The 20789-nt window shown below is 35.7% G+C and overlaps 1 protein-coding gene across 2 annotated transcripts; it reads right to left on the minus strand.

Annotated features, from left to right (window-relative positions):
• Positions 1 to 4716: 4716 nt before the first annotated feature.
• LOC132729811 (uncharacterized) lies at positions 4717 to 11607 on the minus strand. 2 transcript variants are annotated; one of them, XM_060715647.1, is made up of 3 exons: positions 11433 to 11607; positions 10744 to 11371; positions 4717 to 7579 (listed from the first exon to the last, which is right to left on the minus strand). In XM_060715647.1, exons 2-3 carry the CDS (start codon positions 11366 to 11368, stop codon positions 6993 to 6995), a joined length of 1212 nt encoding a protein of 403 aa, XP_060571630.1. In that variant the 5' UTR covers positions 11369 to 11371; positions 11433 to 11607; the 3' UTR covers positions 4717 to 6992. The 2 variants fall into 2 exon arrangements, with proteins under 2 accessions (XP_060571630.1, XP_060571622.1); XM_060715639.1 differs by having other exon boundaries at positions 4717 to 11371.
• Between the last annotated feature and the right edge of the window lie 9182 nt (positions 11608 to 20789).

Consider the following 20789-nt stretch of genomic DNA (forward strand, 5'->3'; position numbering starts at 1 on the left):
TATAAACTCCATTTTTTGGGGGAAAGAAGGGGATATTGTCATGACCCACTAGTCAGTGACAGCGTTGGTAAACTTTCATTTATGGTCACTTCAATACATGTATCATTAAAGTCAAAACGTGGATACACTGATCAAGGTAACTGTGATCTTTAATGGGTTATAGTCAATTTTCTTATCAATTACCAAAGCTATTTACTTTGAAACTTGGTGTTCACTATCATCAGATGTGATGTAATATCAAAAAGGCAAATGATCCTAAGTTATGATTTGAAAAGCTGTGTCCCTTTTGTAATTTATCAAAACTATCAGATACTATCTTTAAACTTGGAATATTTTTTTAATTTATAGATTCTACCCCCACCACAAAATGTGGGGGGGGGGGGGCTATAATGGATTCGCTTTGTCGCGTCCGTCGGTCGGTCGGTCCGTACGAACCCAGAGGTACTTGTATGACTTGGAGAACAATGGGTAACAGTGAAATATCTTTGATCCTATTCATTCCGTTTTTACTTGTGTGTCTTTTTTAAGCCATGTGTGACTAAAAATGGCCAAAAAGATCAAAGGAAAAATCACATAAGTACCATTTTGTGAATATGTCCGTCTGTCCGTCCGTCCGTCTCCATTTTCGTGACCGCTCTATAAATCCTATACCAATTGAAGGATTTTATTCAAACTTGGCTCAAATATTAACCTCAACAAGGGGATGTGAAGAACCCATGTTGCCCATGTGTCAGCTCAAGGTCAAGGTCATAATTGAAGGTCAAATATCAAAAAATTAAATATTAGACAGTATGTCGTGTCCGCTCTGTAAGTCCTACACTAATTGAATGATATTCTTCAAACTTGGCTCAAATGTTCACCTCAACAAGGGGATGTACAGAACCCATGTTGCCTATGTGTCAGCTCAAGGTCAATGTATATCAAACTATCAAATATAAAACAGTATGTCGTGTCCGCTCTGTAAGTCCTACATTAATTGAAAGATTTTCTTCAAACTTGGCTCAAATGTTCACCATAACAAGGGGATGTGCAGAACCCATGTTGCCCATGTGTCAGCTCAAGGTCAAGGTCACAATTGAAGTTCAAATATCAAACAATAAAATATTAGACAGTATGTCGTGTCCGCTCTGTAAGTCCTACACTAATTGAAAGATTTTCTTCAATCTTGGCTCAAATGTTCACCTCAACAAGGTTTTGTGCAGAACCTATGTCCCCCTTTTGCCGGCTTAAGGTCAATGTCACACTTGCAGGTCAAGAATTGACTTAGAAAATATTCTTAAATTTTAACATGTATTTGAATATTTCTGAAACTAGAAAAGGTATTTGCTTGAAACTTAAAATATATATGAAGTGTCACAATTAAGATATGCAGGTCTTAGAAAATGTTAAGTACATTGGGAAAATGAAAGGTTATTTGTAACTGTTTCGAACATGATTTGACAATATATATTTATACTATTACCTGTACAAGTTGTCTATTTTTCACCAGAGATAATTTCTTTTTATGTATATGTATTTGTGCCACTAAAGTTATTCCCTTAACCACCTTTCCAAGTCGTCTTCTGTCATGGACATTGGTGGGGGTATGAATCGCATTCAGCGATAGTTCTAGTTCAGTTTAAAAAATGAAATTCAATTTAAAGGACAGATAATCCTGAAGTGCGTTTTTGCTCAATTTTCTCGCGTTTTATTCTTTTTCTATTTTCATAATTTTCTCTAAAACCATCACAGATAGTAACTTCAAACTTGGAATATTTGTTGAATATCAAGGCAATATTTTTTGCCATACAGCTTATCCGATTTATGCCCCCTTTTCTTCTTTGCTTTCATCATACTAACAAGTACTGAGAACGTGCTGCTCCTCGGCAGCTCTTAATACGAAGGCCAGTCACTGAAAAGGTTATCTCTGATTGAATTTATAAATACATTTTGTACCCTAAAAGAGTGGTAAGAAGTAATATAATTTATTGAAAAATGTACATTCTTCGTTTCAAATTACACTTTGTGTTTCAAGGCTTGGTTAAATATATAATAATATATTTGTTGTCCTCCCCCGCCTTTTCAAAGAAAAAATGGGGAAATAGGCTCCGTCCGTCTGTCCGTACAAACCCAGAGGTACTTGAGTGACTTGGAGAACAATAGCTAACAGTAAATTATCTTTGATCCTATTCATTCCGTTTTTACTTGTGTGACTTTTTTAAAGTCCTGTAGCTAAAATGGCTAAAAAGATCAAAGGAAAAGTAACATAAGTACCATTTCGTAAGTATGTTTGTCTGTCCGTCCGCACTCACATGACAGTAATTATGTGGCTAGAGGGACAATATGTTCTTTCTCTTTGATGTCATTCATTCCTTAATGCTTTTATGTGGCTATTTTCTTTTGTGTGGCTAAAAACAACAATAGAGAGAACAATAGAGTAGCCAAATTATTACTCTCCTGCAACAACCTGTCACCTACCTCCAAGGTCAAGGTCACACTTTGAGGTCAAATATTAACATAGTCTGTTACAGGGTATTTTTGTGTCCAGTCAATAACTTTTTCATAGATCAAAGGATTTTGGAAATACTTGCCTAAAATAGTCACTATAATAAGACGATGTGTCATGCGCAACACCTGCATCCCTACCTCCCAGTTCAAGGTCACACTTAAAGGTCAAAAGTTAACATAGTCTGTTTTAGGGTATATTTTGTGTCCGATCTAGAACTTCTTCGGGATTTTGAAATAACTAGGCACAAATATTCACAATAATAAGACGATATGTCAAGTACAACACCTGCGCCCCTACCTCCAAGGTCAAGGTCTCACCTAGAGGTCAAAGGTTAAGAGAGTCTGTTATATTATATATTTCGTGTCCCCTCAATAACTTCTTCATAGATCAAGGGATTTTGAAAATACTTGGCACAAATAGTCACAATGATAAGATGATATGTCATGCGTAACACATGTGTCCCTACCTCCAAGGTCAAGGTCACACGTAGAGGTAAAAGATTTACATAGTCTATTATAGGGTATATTTTGTGTCCAGTCCATAACTTTTTCATATATCAAGGGATTTAAAAAATACTTGGCACAAATAATCACAGTAATAAGACGATCTGTCAGGCGCAAAACATGGGTCCCTACCTCCAAGGTCACACTAAGAGGTCAAAGATTAACATAGTCTTTTATAGGGTATATTTTGTGTCCGATCCATAACTTCTTCATAGTTCAAAGGTTTTTGAAAATACTTGGCACAAATAGTGACAATAATAAGACAATATGTCATGATCTACACCTGCACCCCTACTTCCAAGGTCAAGGTCACACTTATAGGTCAAAGCTTAACATGATAGATTTTTAAATTCCGTGTGTCACTTTATTTCTTTAATAAATTTATTGTTGCATTTGCAGATCTAGCATTGATCATAATTTTGGACTGAAAGTCCTGAGATCCATACCTCAATCTTTTGAAATAGCACAATTTTATGCTTCATATAAAACTTCCCCGAGGCGAGGGACGTTGGTAACACTGTATTACATTGATTTAGATTTTAAACGGTATTTTCCAGTTTTCTTCTGCCGTCTAAAAAAGTACACATTAAGGGAAAACTGAGACATTAAAAATGCCGACATAAATACTGTTTGTCGACATCGCCTTTAGCAATACAGTTATTTTGAAGACTTTTTCTATGGAAAAAACATTAATTCAATCCATTTATTCTTTTTTTTTCATCTTATGCTTATTAACGGATTCAACGGATTCAAACCACATTCAGACCAATTCATGCATGTTCTAAACGTAACCTTAGCTTATTAAGTACATGTTATCTGTTCACCTAGCTTAAGGTCTTCAGCGTACCCGTTTATATACTATGACATGACGTGAACGCTGAAGATAACCCCATAGGGAAAGTCCACCAATAATCGTGCCAGGAATCTGACACGCTCGTATTTATTCATCGAACATGCCATGAAGTAAAGTGAAACATACCTTGATAAAACTATATATTATCTGTTGATAAGCCAAGGATGGACAAATAAAAATCTTATTACGAACATAAACTACCTAATAGTTTCCGACAGGTAAAATTTTCGGCACTTGGCCGCCATATTGCCAAAATGTTTGATCACGTGATTACGAGATTGACCTTTACGAACCCATGTGTCTCCAATATTTTTATAAATTACTTTTTTTAAAGATATTGAAAAAGGTGATTTACTGACTTTTATATTCAATACAATCATATTTAAGTACTAAAAAATTAATGAAAATAAATAAAAACATTATCTTGAATAAAAGTATCAAAATCATGTCAACAAAATGTTCTAAATATAGTACACGACTCTATTCAAATCTGTTCCCGCGAATGACGTCATACGAGATCTCGCGTGGCACCTGAATGTCATGGCCAACTGTAGTCGGCGTAAATTGATATTTTACAGTTGAATAGGCAATTTTAATGACGGTATTAATATTTTGATACTTTAATTGGTATAGAATGATACTAAAATGATTGTTTTATCGTAAAATGCGCAAGAATTGATTGGGTCAAGTGTATTTGCAAGTGAAAAACAAGAATAAATCAACTTATGTTATTCTGGTTAGGTTTCGTAACGGGTCTAATCCAAAACTTTAATGCCGCATCAGATGAAAAACAAAAATGTTAAAGAGCGGCTTATAAAGTTTTGGAAGCCAGAACTACTGTTCACCCTGTGAGAAAAAACTAACACAATATATATTTATATATGGTATTCTATTCAGAACATATAACCTTAAAAGCAATATTATCTATTTATAAAAGGATGGCAGTTGCTTGGCCATGACTGACTTGTAACAAAAACGCATTGCACATGCAATAATATATATTATACAAAATATGTTCAATATAACTTTGATTGAGATTTCCAATATGCCAAAAGAAAGGTTTGTAATATAAATACCAATCAAGAACAATGCCGAATGCTTCTTTAAACACATGAATATGTTACTTGATAAGTGCGCTAGAATGCCGTATCATAATATTTAATGCAATTATTATAATATAATCAATTATTAATTATGGAAAGAACCTTGTTATCTTTTCATAAATGTTAGTTTAAATCACATTCACAATTTCTTATTTTCACACAAGTCACAAATACATTTCTTTTGTTCTTTACATAATATCAAATGTAGATCTAAATCAATCTATGTCATAATTTCTTCAACATGAACACTTTACTCTTTCAACATAATTAATGAATCTTGGTTCCTGTAAATCACATTAAATCACATCACTATACTGTCATACCACACACAAGTCTTGTCCAGTGATTTTTCAGTGTTAAGGTTCTTCCCATCAGCCAGTCATGACGTAGATCATTAAGGTGTATCAATGGCTAAGATAGCATATCAATTGATCTAGTGAGCAGTTTATGCTGAAAATATACAAAGAAACAAACGAAGCAACTCTTCCAAATATATAATCAATAAATCTTTCTACAAGGGTAGGGTTTGGGAGGGTTAATTTGTAAGAAAAAGCAAAATGTCGACCTTCCTGCTTGAATTCCTCGAGGAAAAGGATTGAAAACGCGCAAGGTCTCGATGACATCAGATTTAATTATGACGTCACGCACAACACGTGGTTGAAGCAACAAGACCGGACGAGTTCTCTCCCTTTAATGGGGACCAGATAACTGCATTCATTTAAAGACGAGCTGTAAATGAATGGATTTATCTGTTCACCCTGTGAGAAAAAACTAACACAATATATATTTATATATGGTATTCTATTCAGAACATATAACCTTAAAAGCAATATTATCTATTTATAAAAGGATGGCAGTTGCTTGGCCATGACTGACTTGTAACAAAAACGCATTGCACATGCAATAATATATATTATACAAAATATGTTCAATATAACTTTGATTGAGATTTCCAATATGCCAAAAGAAAGGTTTGTAATATAAATACCAATCAAGAACAATGCCGAATGCTTCTTTAAACACATGAATATGTTACTTGATAAGTGCGCTAGAATGCCAAAGCGCCGGGACAAGACTACGTCGTAGGACCAAGCCCTGCCAAGGAGTAGCGTCTTATCAACGACAAAAAATGCCAAAAATGTACATAAAGGCCCCCTACAGATACGTAAGGACCCCCCAATTTTTTGTTTTGGAAAAACTTGTGTGTACTCCGGATATCGGAGGTGGCCCCGGAATTCGGACGCCGATAATTGTAGGGAGGCCCGCAGTATTGCGATCAATGGCACATCCCATAAACAATCTGTATAGATATATTATATATATTCATTTCAACTTGTTCCGGATATCGGTAACTAGATCGGACTTCGATCAACAGCGCCGGAATATTTGGACATTCAATTGTCTCTTCGGACGCCAGAATTTCTAACGACGTAAATCGCCAACTGATAAAATTGTATTTATACTGCATATACAAATTTGTTTCTTTCTCCGGACATCGGAGATATTACCGGAATTCGGTAAAGTTTTGAAGTTATATTAATGAAATATTAATATCGTGGATTAATTGCCGGAACTCGGTCGCCGATAATAAGTTAAATGCAAAACTATATGCTATATACTTAATATACTATGTTGAAAGTATCATGCGGAGTCTACGAATGAGACGAAGAGCTAATGTCAGGTTTTATGCCACCGATAGTACGCATATTCTATATATAAAGTTCTTAATTTGAGCTTCATAAATGACAATTGCTTATTCTTTAAATTTGTATCTGTCTATTTTTGAGTTACATTAAAGATTCCAAGCAAGAAGGTCGTCTGCATGTTAAATTGATTATATTCTAGTTTTCTGTCATATGAATTCATTTATTATTATTTTTATTATTCATATTTGCATCATCTCGACCATAATTATCATAGCGGCGTCTATCACAACATAAACAAAGAATAATTATTAATAAATGGTGCCGGAATTCGGTCACCACTAATCTCCTACCAGAGTTAACTGACTTGTTAATAGTTCATGATATCAATTATTTTTATTCTTAAGGGTAGCAATCTCTGTTATGTCGCAAAATAGCGACAATACCCTCTTTTAAATCATTGGTGAATATTTCATTACCAAATTCTGACAAATGAACCAAATCCCAAAAAAGAGGCTGGGCTTCCACTATGTCTTGATGTCGAATATAGGCACCGCCAATTGTTTTACAAAATGATTGAAGTGTTGTATTAAAGCGCCTTCGTGCCCTGTTCAACTTAAAGTGGCTACGTTCACCACGGTAAAACATACGTGGAAGAATTTGCGACCAGACAATCTTTATATAAAACCCATTTTGAATACCTAACTGGTGTACATCATTCAATGTGCGTATTGCTAAAAGCTCAGCCTCATTTAAGGGTGTCTGTCCAATATCATTCCCACCACAGTGAATGATAAGCATATCAGGGTATTTCATATATTTCAGTGCTAAGTGCTGTATGGTGTTTGCCAGATGTTGAACCTTCATACCTGACCTAAAATCCCAAACTATTTTGAGATCCAACCCAAGGTTGTGACCCTTGTTTTCGATGGAATAATAGTAGGCATCTCGGATAATCGAAGACCCTATAACCCATACCTCGGGAGGACCTAACAATTAAGTTGATTGGTTTATACTCTTATGTAAGACTGATATACATTTGACTTCCAGCGTCCAGCCTGCTTAATTGCTGATTCAGACATACCTTTATTGAACATGTATGTGGCTCCACCCATTCTAAATGATTGTGATTTAAAAATGTTTAGAGGTTGTCCCAAATATTCTAGACATTTGCGTAAAACATGCTTAAACTGGTATTGGGTTAATGGCTTTCCATTTGCATGACATAGATATTGACCTTGAACGGCAGGTCTTTGTCTTTTATAATTTTCTTAAGTATGTTTGAGCAACACGGCGTCTTCACTCTCGAAATTTACCCGTATAGTTTGACCTTTACCCATCTGATCTGTTTTAGATGATTTTATGTGTATTTGAACAAATGAATCATTTGACTGAATTTCGTTGCAGAGAAATGCAGTTTCGCTCACGCGCATTAACCCAAAAAATGCGAGTAAAAAAGCTGTTTTGAAATGTAATGCTTCATAATCGGACATGCATATAAACACCAAGCTATGTATAATTTGCTTAAGAAGGTGCAAAGTGATTGGCCTGCGAGAGTCTGATCGACTTTGTAATCTGTTCATTCCTTCTAACATTTTTCTTACTATGAAAAATTTAGTATTGTCTTGGAAATTATTCATTTTGTTTACATAGCTAATGGCAGCGATGTGACAGTTTACCGTTTTATATGCATATCCGCCATGTGACATGAACGCTATATATTCTACGATTTCATTTAGACTGGGTGGCCAAACGCTCGGATAGAGCATTGAATTTCTAAATTTTCTAAATGATTCTAATCCCGACTTGTAACATTTGTTTGTATTCTCACTTAAAGACATGTTTACCAGTCGAATGATTTCATGTTGATAAATTGCTGAAAATCAAATGGGATAGAGAGAGGGGTTCTGCTAGCATTTACAGGCAAGCAATTCTGCAGTCTACGGAATTGTAACCTACTTATTGCGTCACATATATCATTTTTCTTCGACACGATGTGAATTGCTTTTATTTGTATATTGTTATAAAGCAATAACAAAACAAGTTTTCGGAGCAGAATCATGACTTTCAGATTTTGCGATGATTTTTTGTTAAGAATCTGCACAAGACTCATGTTGTCACAATTGATGATAATCTTTTTTCCTTTAAGCTTTGATCCCCATGTGTAAAAGGCCAATAGAATAGGGACTAATTCAAGAAGAGTAATGTCTTTAAATACCTCATTACTCCAAAACATCGGCCATTTAAAAATTATCCATTCCCCGTCCATGTAAGCACCACAGCCTAAATGCCTGTTACCAGCAGCATCTGAATAAAGGTCAAGGTCATGATTTGACGACCAGTATTGATCACTGAATATAGACACACCATTAAAATGATCAAGAAATTGCAGCCAAGTTCTAATATCTTCCTTGTGATCTTTATTCAAGCGAATATAATGGTAAGATCTCTTTGCCTGACACTGTGCAGTGTATAATCTACAGTTAAAAGTACGACCTGCTGGTATTGCTTTCGTGAAAAAATTTAAAATGCCTAGAATTGATTGCAGTTCTCTTAATCTAATTTTAGGTTTGACCAAGGCATCTAATAGCAATGATTTTGCTTTATTTATTTTGTCAAAGGGAACTCTTATTTCCATTTTAAAAGAATCAATCTCTATGCCTAAATAAGTGATGATTGTATTAGGGCCTTCTGATTTATCTTCATTTATAGGAATATTCATATCTTTACAGATGTACTCAAAATCCAACATGAGGTTTGTGCAATCCTCTGTGCCGGCTTTTCCGGCAAAGAAAAAATCATCTAAATAATGATCTAAGTTTGACGAGTTTGCATATTGAGAAACCGCCCAGTGAAGGAATATTGAAAATTTTTCAAAATAGGCGGGGCTGACTGAACACCCTTGCGGAAGCATTTTTTGAATCCAATACTTGCCATCAAATTTGACACCTAATAAATCGAAATCATCAGGGTGTACAGGGCAGAGATTGAAGGCCGATTTAACATCTCTTTTCCCCATAAGTGCACCAGGGCCTAAACACTGTATTATTTTTATAACATTGTCAAAACGGGAATATTGAACCATAGTTATTTCACGATCAATAAAATCGTTGACACTAGTTCCATTATAAGGATATGACAAATGAGTTATTAGGCGCATTCCACCTGTACTTTTGGGAACTAGCCCAATTGGATTGATACGTAAGTTTGCAAATGGTTTAATTGTAAAGGCACCTAAAAAGCGTCCTAATTGTACTTCCTTTTCAAGCTTTTTTGCTAAAATTTCCGGGTATCTAATCGCAGACTGCAGATTTTTTGCCGTAAATTCGCAGTGGGGACCACTGTATTGCAGCCTAAACCCCTCTCTGAATCCATGTTATATAAAATTTGCATTCTCCTTATTATAACCTTTGAGCCACATTTCTAGACGCAAAGTATCTATTGGGGTGTTGCCTAGGTCCCAAAGGTGCTCTAGGAGTTTCAAATTGTGGGAAGTGCCCAAACCTGGGATGTCTGAAATGATTTTGGCTGAGATTATTATTAGATCTGTAAGCATTTACAAATCCTGGTGTAGGTGATCTGCAAAGCAAAGCAGAATGCGGCCCGGTACATTTTTTACATTTATGCAAGTACTGACAACCCGGTTTTGAACAAAACCCTTTACCGTTGAACTCATAGCAGTGATTTTGTTTGTTTGATTGATTTGAGCTTAGATTCGTCATAGATACCAACCATATCTCAGCATCAATGTTTGACCATTTTGTATTTGGATATTGTGACATTTTATACCTGAAATATTTGTCATATTTTATCCAGCCAATCGGATTTAGTTTTGACGCAGATCGTATTGTGTTTAAATAATGCAACAATTCTATGGCTAATTCGGGGTGTTTTGCAATCAAAATACTCATATATATTAAAAAGGCATCAGTCCATTGTTCAATTGACAAAACAGTATGTTGAATAGATCTAGAACTATCAGACAAGACTAGTACGCCATTTACAACTTTAAAGATTTTACTTTGAGCGGAGGAATCTTTTTCTAATAAGCATGTTAAATCAACAAATTCTCCACTCAATATTTTTTCTTTTGTACTAGCGTTTACATGCAAAGCCATATCAGTTACTACCGAATTGAAAACATTTTCATTACCTGATGTTTCATGTACTATCGGGGGCTGCCCAACCACAGGTGACTCGAACATTCCTCCAGCAGGAGACATCTGCAAGCCTTGTGAAGTTGAAGCAAATCCTTCCGATACCGAGGCCGTTGAAGGAACAGCTCCCTGACAATGCTGTGTATATGGCACTTGCATTGAATTTGAAGGATAGAGCGACTGTTGTCCCAACATCCCTGTGACATGGGTATGTGTTACTGGTACAACTGAGGCTGGTACTACACAATTAGCCAGCTGCGAGTAATGACCTTGATTCTGTACAGATGACGTATTCACTGAATTTGAATGATAGAGCGACTGTTGTCCCAATACCCCTGGTACATGGGTATGTGACGAGTAATGGCATTGGTTCTGTACAGATGACGTATTCACATAATCGTTCTGATTAGTGTGATAGAACTGATTGATTTGACCTTGGTCCTGAGTTACTGCTGCATAATTTGTTGTTGTTGCATTAGACTGAACTACAGCCGGCTGCTCTACAATGGGTTGCATGGAGACTTCAATCTGATGGGACCGTCTCCCTCTAGATCTTGTGGCTGACCTAGTCTGCCCTCGCGTCTTCCATGTAGATTTACAGTTCCTCTTAGGCCGAGGCATTTTCTCAAGAAGTAAAAAATTAGATTTAATAAGTAGATTATTAACTATCAGTCAATATGTCGACCTTCCTGCTTGAATTCCTCGAGGAAAAGGATTGAAAACGCGCAAGGTCTCGATGACATCAGATTTAATTATGACGTCACGCACAACACGTGGTTGAAGCAACAAGACCGGACGAGTTCTCTCCCTTTAATGGGGACCAGATAACTGCATTCATTTAAAGACGAGCTGTAAATGAATGGATTTATACCAGAAGATTGTATAGTAAATTTATATACATGTAGATAAAATTTTAAACCCGCAGACCTTACATCCGTATATAGGTTAACATGCACAATTGTCACTGATTTCATAACCTCATTTATGAATTCAAAAGTTCGCTATTCCTAAACTTGCCCTTGTTTGCATTATTTGTAAAAAAAGGTACATTTAATGACAATACACGTAATTTACATGTAGAATAAATGTTATGTACATGATTTTCATTCAGACATTAAATTTGTCTACATCCAGATGGATACTTGCTGTCAGAATTGCAATTAACAATGTACTTTTCTAGGGATACATCAATCAGTTTACAGTCTAACCCGATAGCCTATACACTATATAATCTATGATCTAAAGAAAATTACTCAGAAAAAGGTGAACCTCCATATATTGGTTTTCAACATTGATATATACGGGCGAAATGTTAAATAATTACAGGTAACATGCGTTTTAAAGGAAGAGAAAACAATGTAAAATAGCCTTTGTTGGCACTAAAACAGACTTTAACAAGAACTGTCGGAGGACAGTAACGTTCGACTATTCGAAAAGTTGTCACAATGGTGGTTCATCGAGTATAATAATGCTTACCTATATGAATACATAAAATTGTCCGAAAAGGTACAAACCCTTCAGTAGTTATGGAGATACCGTCTAACAAGCAAAAATTTACCTAGAATTTCAAAGTCAAAAAAGGGGCATAATTATGCAAAAAAGCAAATTTAGAGTTATGGGACTGTGCCATTCATCTTAGAAAATCACAGAAAACAAGTGTGTGAAGTTTCAATCCATTCCCTTCAGTAGTTATGGAGATACCAGCTTACATGCAAAAACTTAACCAAAAATTTCTAAGTCGAAAAAGGGGCATACTTATGTAAAAAAGCAAATCAGAGTTATGGGACGTATGCCAATCATCTTAGATAATCACAGGGAACAAGTGTGTGAAGTTTCAATCCATTCCCTTCAGTAGTTATGGAGATACCAGCTTACATGCAAAAACTTAACCAAGAATTTCTAAGTCGAAAAAGGGGCATAATTATGTAAAAAGCAAATCAGAGTTATGGGACTTGTGCCAATCATCTAAGATAATCACAGGGAACAAGTGTGTGAAGTTTCAATCCATTCCCTTCAGTAGTTATTGAGATACCAGCTTACATGCAAAAACTTAATCACAGGGACGCCGACGCCGACTAATGGGTGACTGCATTAGCTCGATAATCTGCGAATAGTCGAGCTAAAAAGGATTTTGCCATTCATGAAATGTGCATAAAACTTTGCAACAGAATGTTTTTGGTCTACAGAAATTTAGCACATTCAAGGTTAATATTCTTGTTGTTATCATTTTTATTTTTGTTTATAATTGTCCTTAAAATATAAACCTGGAAGTGTACTTTCAAATGGTTCATCATTTTACAATAAGAGCTTTGTTGTTATATGAGTTTTGGCCTACTTTCACTTTGGACAGACTTTAGTGAAAACAAACATGGCTGACAAAGCGGAATTTAAAATCCAAATAAAATGTATATTTGTCAATCCCAGCACATGTACTGATCATATATATATATATAAAAAACCTTCATATAAGCCGTTTTGAAAAAAAATTCATGTTTCAACGATATAATATCACGGATTTATCTCAATACCGCCCGAAAGCGATCACAACTTCTTTTCAATCGGCCCCGAAAATATTTTACTTTTTTCCCTTACATGTTGCGAAACGACGCGTGCGCACATCTGATGTTTACCTCGACTACAATAAATGTCAAAAATTTCAAAGCGATTAGAAAGGTAAATAGGTGTTATTTTAATTCCAAATATTGAAAATTAATGTTTTTCACTAATCCTAAAATTTTCCTATTAATAAATCAAGATTATTTCCTCAAAATATTTCATAAACAATCTGTTTTTGTCCGTCTGCAGAAATATTCCAGGGCCACGCACCTGCTATTTTTTATGTTAAAAAGTATACTACACTACAAAAGTTACGTTTAAAATATATGTATATGCTTAACTGTGACATTCTTAATTGAAGGTTAATTAATAACTATGTTACACCAATTAAACCATATTCTCATGTAATCTCTGATTTTTTCCAGCAAACTGTCACCAGAGGGGGGGGGGGGTCATATAGACCTTATGACTCTAACAACCTGACAAATGCATATTTGTCAGTTATGCAAAGTGAGATGTCTATCAGAAAAGCTTCCAGATTTTTTGGTGTGCCTTACACTACGTTGAATGACAGGGTAGCAGGCAGAGTTGATGTTGATGTTATAAAGTCTGGAACCTCGATCTCCACTCTTTTTACAGGAGCAGAAGGCACTATTATCAGGACATTTGAAGGCAATTTCTGAAATAGGATATGGTTATAGTAGGCAGGAAACAATGGACTTGGCCACAGACTATGCCATCCACCTAGGATTAAGAGGCAAAGAACAAAAACATCTGACTGATAAGTGGCTCTACTTACTGGCCACAACTCAAATTAAAGAAACCTCGTGCCCTTGAAATAGCGCGTGCTAAGAGTGCAACACGTAATGTTATTGACAATTACTTTAAAAATCTTAAACAAATACTTGTTAAGTACAATTTATTAGAAAAACCTCATTGTATGTTCAATATAGATGAGAAGGGTCTGTGCACTGAGCACAAACCCCCAAAGGTGGTTGCAGGGAAACATAGTAAGACTCAGGCAGTTACATCTAGCAAATCCAAGTTAGTTACACTGATTGGCTGTGTAAATGGTGTTGGCCAGCAAATGCCACCCTTCTTTGTTTCTTCAGGGGCTAAAATGGTTGATGGTCTGATGGCAGGTGACAGCCCTGGAGCTGCTGGAACAGTGACATAAATTGGTTGGTCCAACACAGATATCTTCTGTCAGTTTATGCAAGATCATCTTGTTAAGTATCTACCGGCTAGGGACAAAAATAACCCTGTCTTAGTTTTATATGATGGGCACAAGAGCCACTGCTCACTTGGACTAGGGCACATCATTCTCTTTGTTTTGCCACCTCATTGTTCGCACATACTCCAGCCTCTAGACGTTAGCTGCTTGGGCCGTTTGAGGTAGCTTGGAATGCGGCTTGTCATAAGTACATGCGGGAGTCAGGTGGGTGCACAGTTACTAGGTATGATGTCTGCCGTATTGCCTGTAAAGTATTTACATCCACACTGACTGTGAACAACATCACATCAGCATTCAGGAAGTGTGGTCTTCATCCATTCAATGATGATGTTGTACCAGACCATCAGATAGCGCCAGCTACTTCATTTTCGCAGGAAGCTACACCAACTGCTGCAACAAAGTCAGCAGAGAGTTTTCTCGTGGAAAAGGGGGGTCAATTACTTAAAAATGTTGAAACTGCCAAAGAATCCAGAAATACACTAAGCAAGGTAATTGCAGGAAAACCATTTACTGAAAATGATGTTGTAAAGAAAATTAAAGAACACAAAGGAAATCAAACTTCAAAACAAAAATCATCTAAATCAAAATCTAACAAAATAGTATTACAGAAACACTTTACAAAAAATAAAAACTCCTCCTCCTGGAACATCAGGTATTCCTATGAAAAGAGCAAAAAAAACATTAGTGAGAGAATAAATGAATATGAAAATGAATCTTCAGATGATGAAATACCTGAAAAAAGATAGGTGTCATGTGTGCAAAAAATTCTCTCCTGATACTAGCAAAAGACCTTTCATAATCATAGTCAAGATGGGTCAGTGTGATAAGTGCGATGGTTGGGTTCATTTGGCTTTCTGTTCCCCAATAATGGTCTTAAGAAAAGTCTCACTACGCAAAATGAAAACTGACCTTGTAAATATGTTAAAACTGTTAATTACTGTTTATCTGAAGTTGAAATTTTAAAATTTTCATTCAGTTACTTAGTTGATGAAATGTTGACATTGAGTAACGCTTTTTATGAGGTGCAGTATTGTAGTAAGCAAGTCTACAAGATATAATAAGCCACGCCTTTAATATCAAATATCGTTATTGTTACTGTGTGTATGTTTACTTGATGTTTGGGAGTTTATGAGTGTATACTTGGATGCAACACATATAATAAAATATATAAACCATCCTTCGGGTCTTGTTTAGTTTGTGTGCTAGTAAGCCATCCAAATAGAAAATATAAATGTTACATTGGCGACGAGGATCGGATATTAAAAAAACTGTGGATTAATTTAAACTGACTCTGTGAAAAAAAGCAGATTTGAAAATGGATAATTTACCTGCTTTTCCGAAATTCGATGTTTTTGCTGATGAAAATTCTCTGGGAGTACGATGGGAAAAGTATTTGGATAAATTAGAAAACTTATTTGTTGGACTGGGTATAAACACTAGAAAACGAAAAAAAGCACTGTTACTTCATTATGCAGGAGATGATGTTTACGATATCTATGATACATTGAATTTAAGAGAAGACAATGAAAACTACGAGGAAACGAAAATTGGATTAACAACATACTTTAAGCCAAGAAAAAACACACAATTCGAAATATTCGAATTTCGTAATATGAAGCAGTTGCATGGGGAATCTATCGACCAGTTTACAACAAGATTACGCCAGAAAGCTAAGAATTGTGAATTTTTGGACATTGACTCAGAAATTAAAAGCCAGATCATACAGGGTGTTGTTTCACAAAACATGAGAATGCAGTGTTTACAAGATCCGGATAAATCACTTAATGACTTACTTACAAAAATGAGAACCATGGAAATATCAAAAACTCAAGCAGCAAATATGTCAAAGGATACAAGTAGTCAGCAAATAGTGCGGGTAAAAAGCAATCCTCGATTTAGCCGTCAATCAAAGGGATTCGCACCTAAACGTTATCAGCAACGTTCATATCAAACTATCCCAGAAGCAAGTTTGTCGTCGGGAAGGCGAAACAACCCTCCAGAACGAAATAAAAAATGCCGAAATTGTGGAGGAAAGTATCCCCATATGTCACGTTGCCCGGCTATCGGAGCGGAATGTAACTACTGTCATAAGAAGAATCATTTCATATCGGTCTGCAGAAAACGTCAAAACAAAGTGAAATTAATCGATGATGAACAGTCGGATTCACAAGTTTTATCAAAAGCAAGCACACCGAGTGTCAGTTCAAATGAGTGCGATGTTTTATTTGGATTTAAAATATCAGATGGAAAAAAAGTGCCAAAGAAATGCATTAAATTAAATGGCGTAGATGTTAATGTGTTGATAGATAGCGGTTCATCGTTAAATATTATTAGCGAAATCGACCTCGAGAAAATGAAAATTCGTCCAGAAATCAAGAAAACGAAAACAAAAGCATTCGCATTCGGGCAGAAATCTCCACTTCCATTCATAGGCAAATGTTCCCTGCTTGTGGAGTCGGACTCAAAATTTATGACAAAAGATTTCCATATCGTTAAAGGCAACAAAGAATCATTGATCAGTTATGAATTATCGGTAGAGCTTGGGATTTTACCGCAAATACAATCAGTTCAAAAATCAGTTCAAAGCAAAGACGCATATTCAGGACTTATTGAAGAATATTCTCAAGTTTTCACAGGCTTAGGATGTCTGAAAGACAGAAAAGTTAAGTTTCATATTGATGAAAGTGTTGTACCTGTAGCTCAACCGCCTAGGAGAGTTCCATTTCATGTACGTGCGCAAGTCGAAAAGGAACTGAAAAGTTTAGAGGAAATGGATGTCATTGAAAAGGTTATAGGTTTACCGACACCATGGGTTTCGAACTTAGTAGCGGCTCCGAAACCTAATGCTCCGCATGAAGTGAGAGTGTGCGTAGATATGAGAAAAGCTAACACCGCAATCAAAACAGAGAAAAATGTTTGCCCGACGGTGGATGATATCATCTTGACGTTAAACGGCGCAACTGTATTTTCACGTCTAGATCTGTACAAAGCTTTCCATCAAATTGAATTGGATGAAGCATCACGTGTAATGACAACGTTTCAGACACATATTGGACTGTTTAGGTATAAACGTCTAAATTTCGGGGTGTCCGCAGCACCGATAATTTTCCAAAATGAGCTTCGTCAAGCACTTCAAGGTCTTAAAGGCATATTGAATATTGCCGACGACATCGTATGTTTTGGTAAGACACATGAGGAACACGATGCCAATCTTCGCGCTTTACTGCAACGTCTTCAAGATAGAAACCTCACACTGAACAGCCAAAAATGTTCATTCGGAAAATCTAAAATCAAGTTCTACGGATACGTATTTTCCGAATCCGGAATTTCACCCGATCCTGACAAAGTAAATGCAGTGAAAAATATGGACAGACCAAAATCAATATCCGAAATCCGTTCATTTCTGGGTCTCACGAACTATTTGTCTAAGTTCATAGATGGCTATTCAAGCTTAACAGAACCATTAAGACGACTTACACATAAAGGTGTAAAATTTGAATGGACTGCCGACCAAGAAAAATCGTTCACATCATTAAAAGATACCTTAATTAGTGATAAGGTCATGACATATTTCGATCCTAGAAAGGAAACTGAACTCTGGGTCGACGGAAGTCCAGTTGGATGCTCAGGAATACTTATTCAAAACGGCAAAATAGTATCATATGGAAGCAAAGCATACAATTCGGTTCAGACGCGATATTCTCAAACAGAAAGAGAAGCTTTGAGTGCTGTCATCATGATTCAGCATTTCCATTTGTATTTATTCGGTAAGAAATTTAAACTGATAACAGATCATGCTGCACTTCAATCAATCTTCAACAATATCAAGACAATACAATCACCAAGATTAGAACGTTGGCGTTTGAAGTTGACAACGTATGATTTCCAGACAGTTTACAGACCAGGTAAAATGATGATATCAGATTATCTTTCCAGGCATCCACATGCAAGACACGAAACAAATACAGTAGCCGAGCAGTATATCAGCTTTATTACTGATAACGCTTTGCCAGATGCATTGAAGCTGTCAGATGTAGCAAAAGCTACCGAAACGGACTGTATATTAAGCTGTGTAAGAAATGCGTTAGAACAAAATGACTGGAAAACTCAAAAATGCAAATTAGATGAAAATTTTCGGTTATACGAGAATTTGAATAAAAATCAAGAACTTGCAGTTGCATATACGGAAGATGGATTTGTGCTTTTACGGGGTACAAAACTTTGCATACCAGAAAGTCTGCAAAAACAAACTGTTATGCTTTCGCATGAAGGTCACCAAGGCCAATCAAAATGCAAAGGATTATTACGTGAATATTGCTGGTTTCCACATATGGATAGAATGGTGGAAGAAATTTGTAGATCATGCATTGTATGCCAAGCTGCATCAACAAGAATTATTCCAGACCCGATTAAACCAACATTACTACCACGAGATGTGTTTTCTGAAGTCAGTTGTGACTTTTGTGGACCATTTCCAGACGGTTACATGTTACTAGTTGTTATATGTGACTACAGTAGATTTCCAGTAGTTGAAAGAATCAAATCGACAGCCGCAGATACAGTCATACCGCGATTAGAGGCGATATTTTCGATATTCGGATATCCAGAGGTAGTGAAAACGGACAATGGACCTCCGTTTCAAAGTCGCGCATTCAGAGAATTTGCTGATAATTCGGGATTTAAACATAAACGAATTACTCCATTGCACCCACAGGCAAATGGAATAGTTGAGAGATTTATGGCGCCACTGCAAAAAGCAATTAAAACAGCGATAGCGTCTAGACAAGATTATAAAAGAGCGTTAAGTAGATATCTTATGAATTTTCGGAACACACCACAAACAACTACACAGACAGCTCCTAGTGAATTAATGTTTAATCGTAAATTAAAGACAAAATTACCAAAGATGACATTTGATAACAAAGATATAGATATTCGAGACAGGGACAGTCTATCAAAAGCGAAAAACAAAATATACGCTGATAAGAAACGTAGAGCTCAGCGAAATAGTTTGAAATTGGGAGATCGTGTGCTATTAAAACGAGAACAACGGAATAAGTTTGAAACAGCGTTTGACCCTACCCCCGGGATAATCATCGCTATGAAAGGATCTATGCTTACAATCAAACATAAAGGAAAAGAAATCACACGGGACGTTTCCAAATTTAGATATGTTCATGGAGATCAAGAGCCGGTGCAGACGAAACCTGCAGATAATACATCTTTACCTAGAAATAGGCCGCAGAGGAAACGCCGACCGCCGAGACGTTATGAAGATTAAAAAAAAAAGAGAGAAAGAAATGGTTTAATCTATGATACCATTTCTCGTTACAGCTATAAGGGTTAATGACTCAAATGTGTGGGCCATAATAATGCCCTAATTATATTTGCTATCATAGCAGTGTATCATTTATATCCGCTTGCTGGATTTATTAATCTTAGGAAAAAATGATAGCGTATGTGAGAACATTCTGTTATTCGTGAAATTAATACTTTTGGTTTTTATTAAATTACCTTATAATTGGTTTTTGTGTGGTAGAACGGAAAAACAAATCATTCTTTTGATAACAATGCTAGTTGTTTGAACAAATGTTGTGATAATAATGTAATTTGCTTGATATTTTGTGACATTCCGAAAAATAGAAAAGATATGACAATTAACAATAACATTATATTTATCATTACTTCGTTGAAACAGATGCCTAGTACACTGATTAGAGTAAATCGCATTGGTTAATGAACTCTGCTGAAAAAGGAGAAGAGTTTATAACAATAGACTTGCTGTATAGCATATTTCATACGAAAAAAAATATTTCTTATTACAATATGTTTGCACATTTAAATTTAAACTTTTGATAATTTAAGTTTATTGATTTTAATTGATGAGTTCTAAACTAAAGATAGAGGAGGATGTAGTAAGCAAGTCTACAAGATATAATAAGCCACGCCTTTAATATCAAATATCGTTATTGTTACTGTGTGTATGTTTACTTGATGTTTGGGAGTTTATGAGTGTATACTTGGATGCAACACATATAATAAAATATATAAACCATCCTTCGGGTCTTGTTTAGTTTGTGTGCTAGTAAGCCATCCAAATAGAAAATATAAATGTTACAAGTATAAATGTGGTAAACTGATCGTAAAGTGGCAGTAAAATTTAACATGGCAGGAAAATAGGTCAACATTGTTTTGACTGTATTGCATATTTGTTTTTCAGGTAAGATTTCAAAAAATTGTTTAATTATAAAG

This window comes from Ruditapes philippinarum, unplaced genomic scaffold (genome assembly GCF_026571515.1).
Source record: "Ruditapes philippinarum isolate M1 unplaced genomic scaffold, ASM2657151v2 ctg2896_1_1_1_1, whole genome shotgun sequence".
Taxonomy (NCBI): domain Eukaryota; kingdom Metazoa; phylum Mollusca; class Bivalvia; order Venerida; family Veneridae; genus Ruditapes; species Ruditapes philippinarum.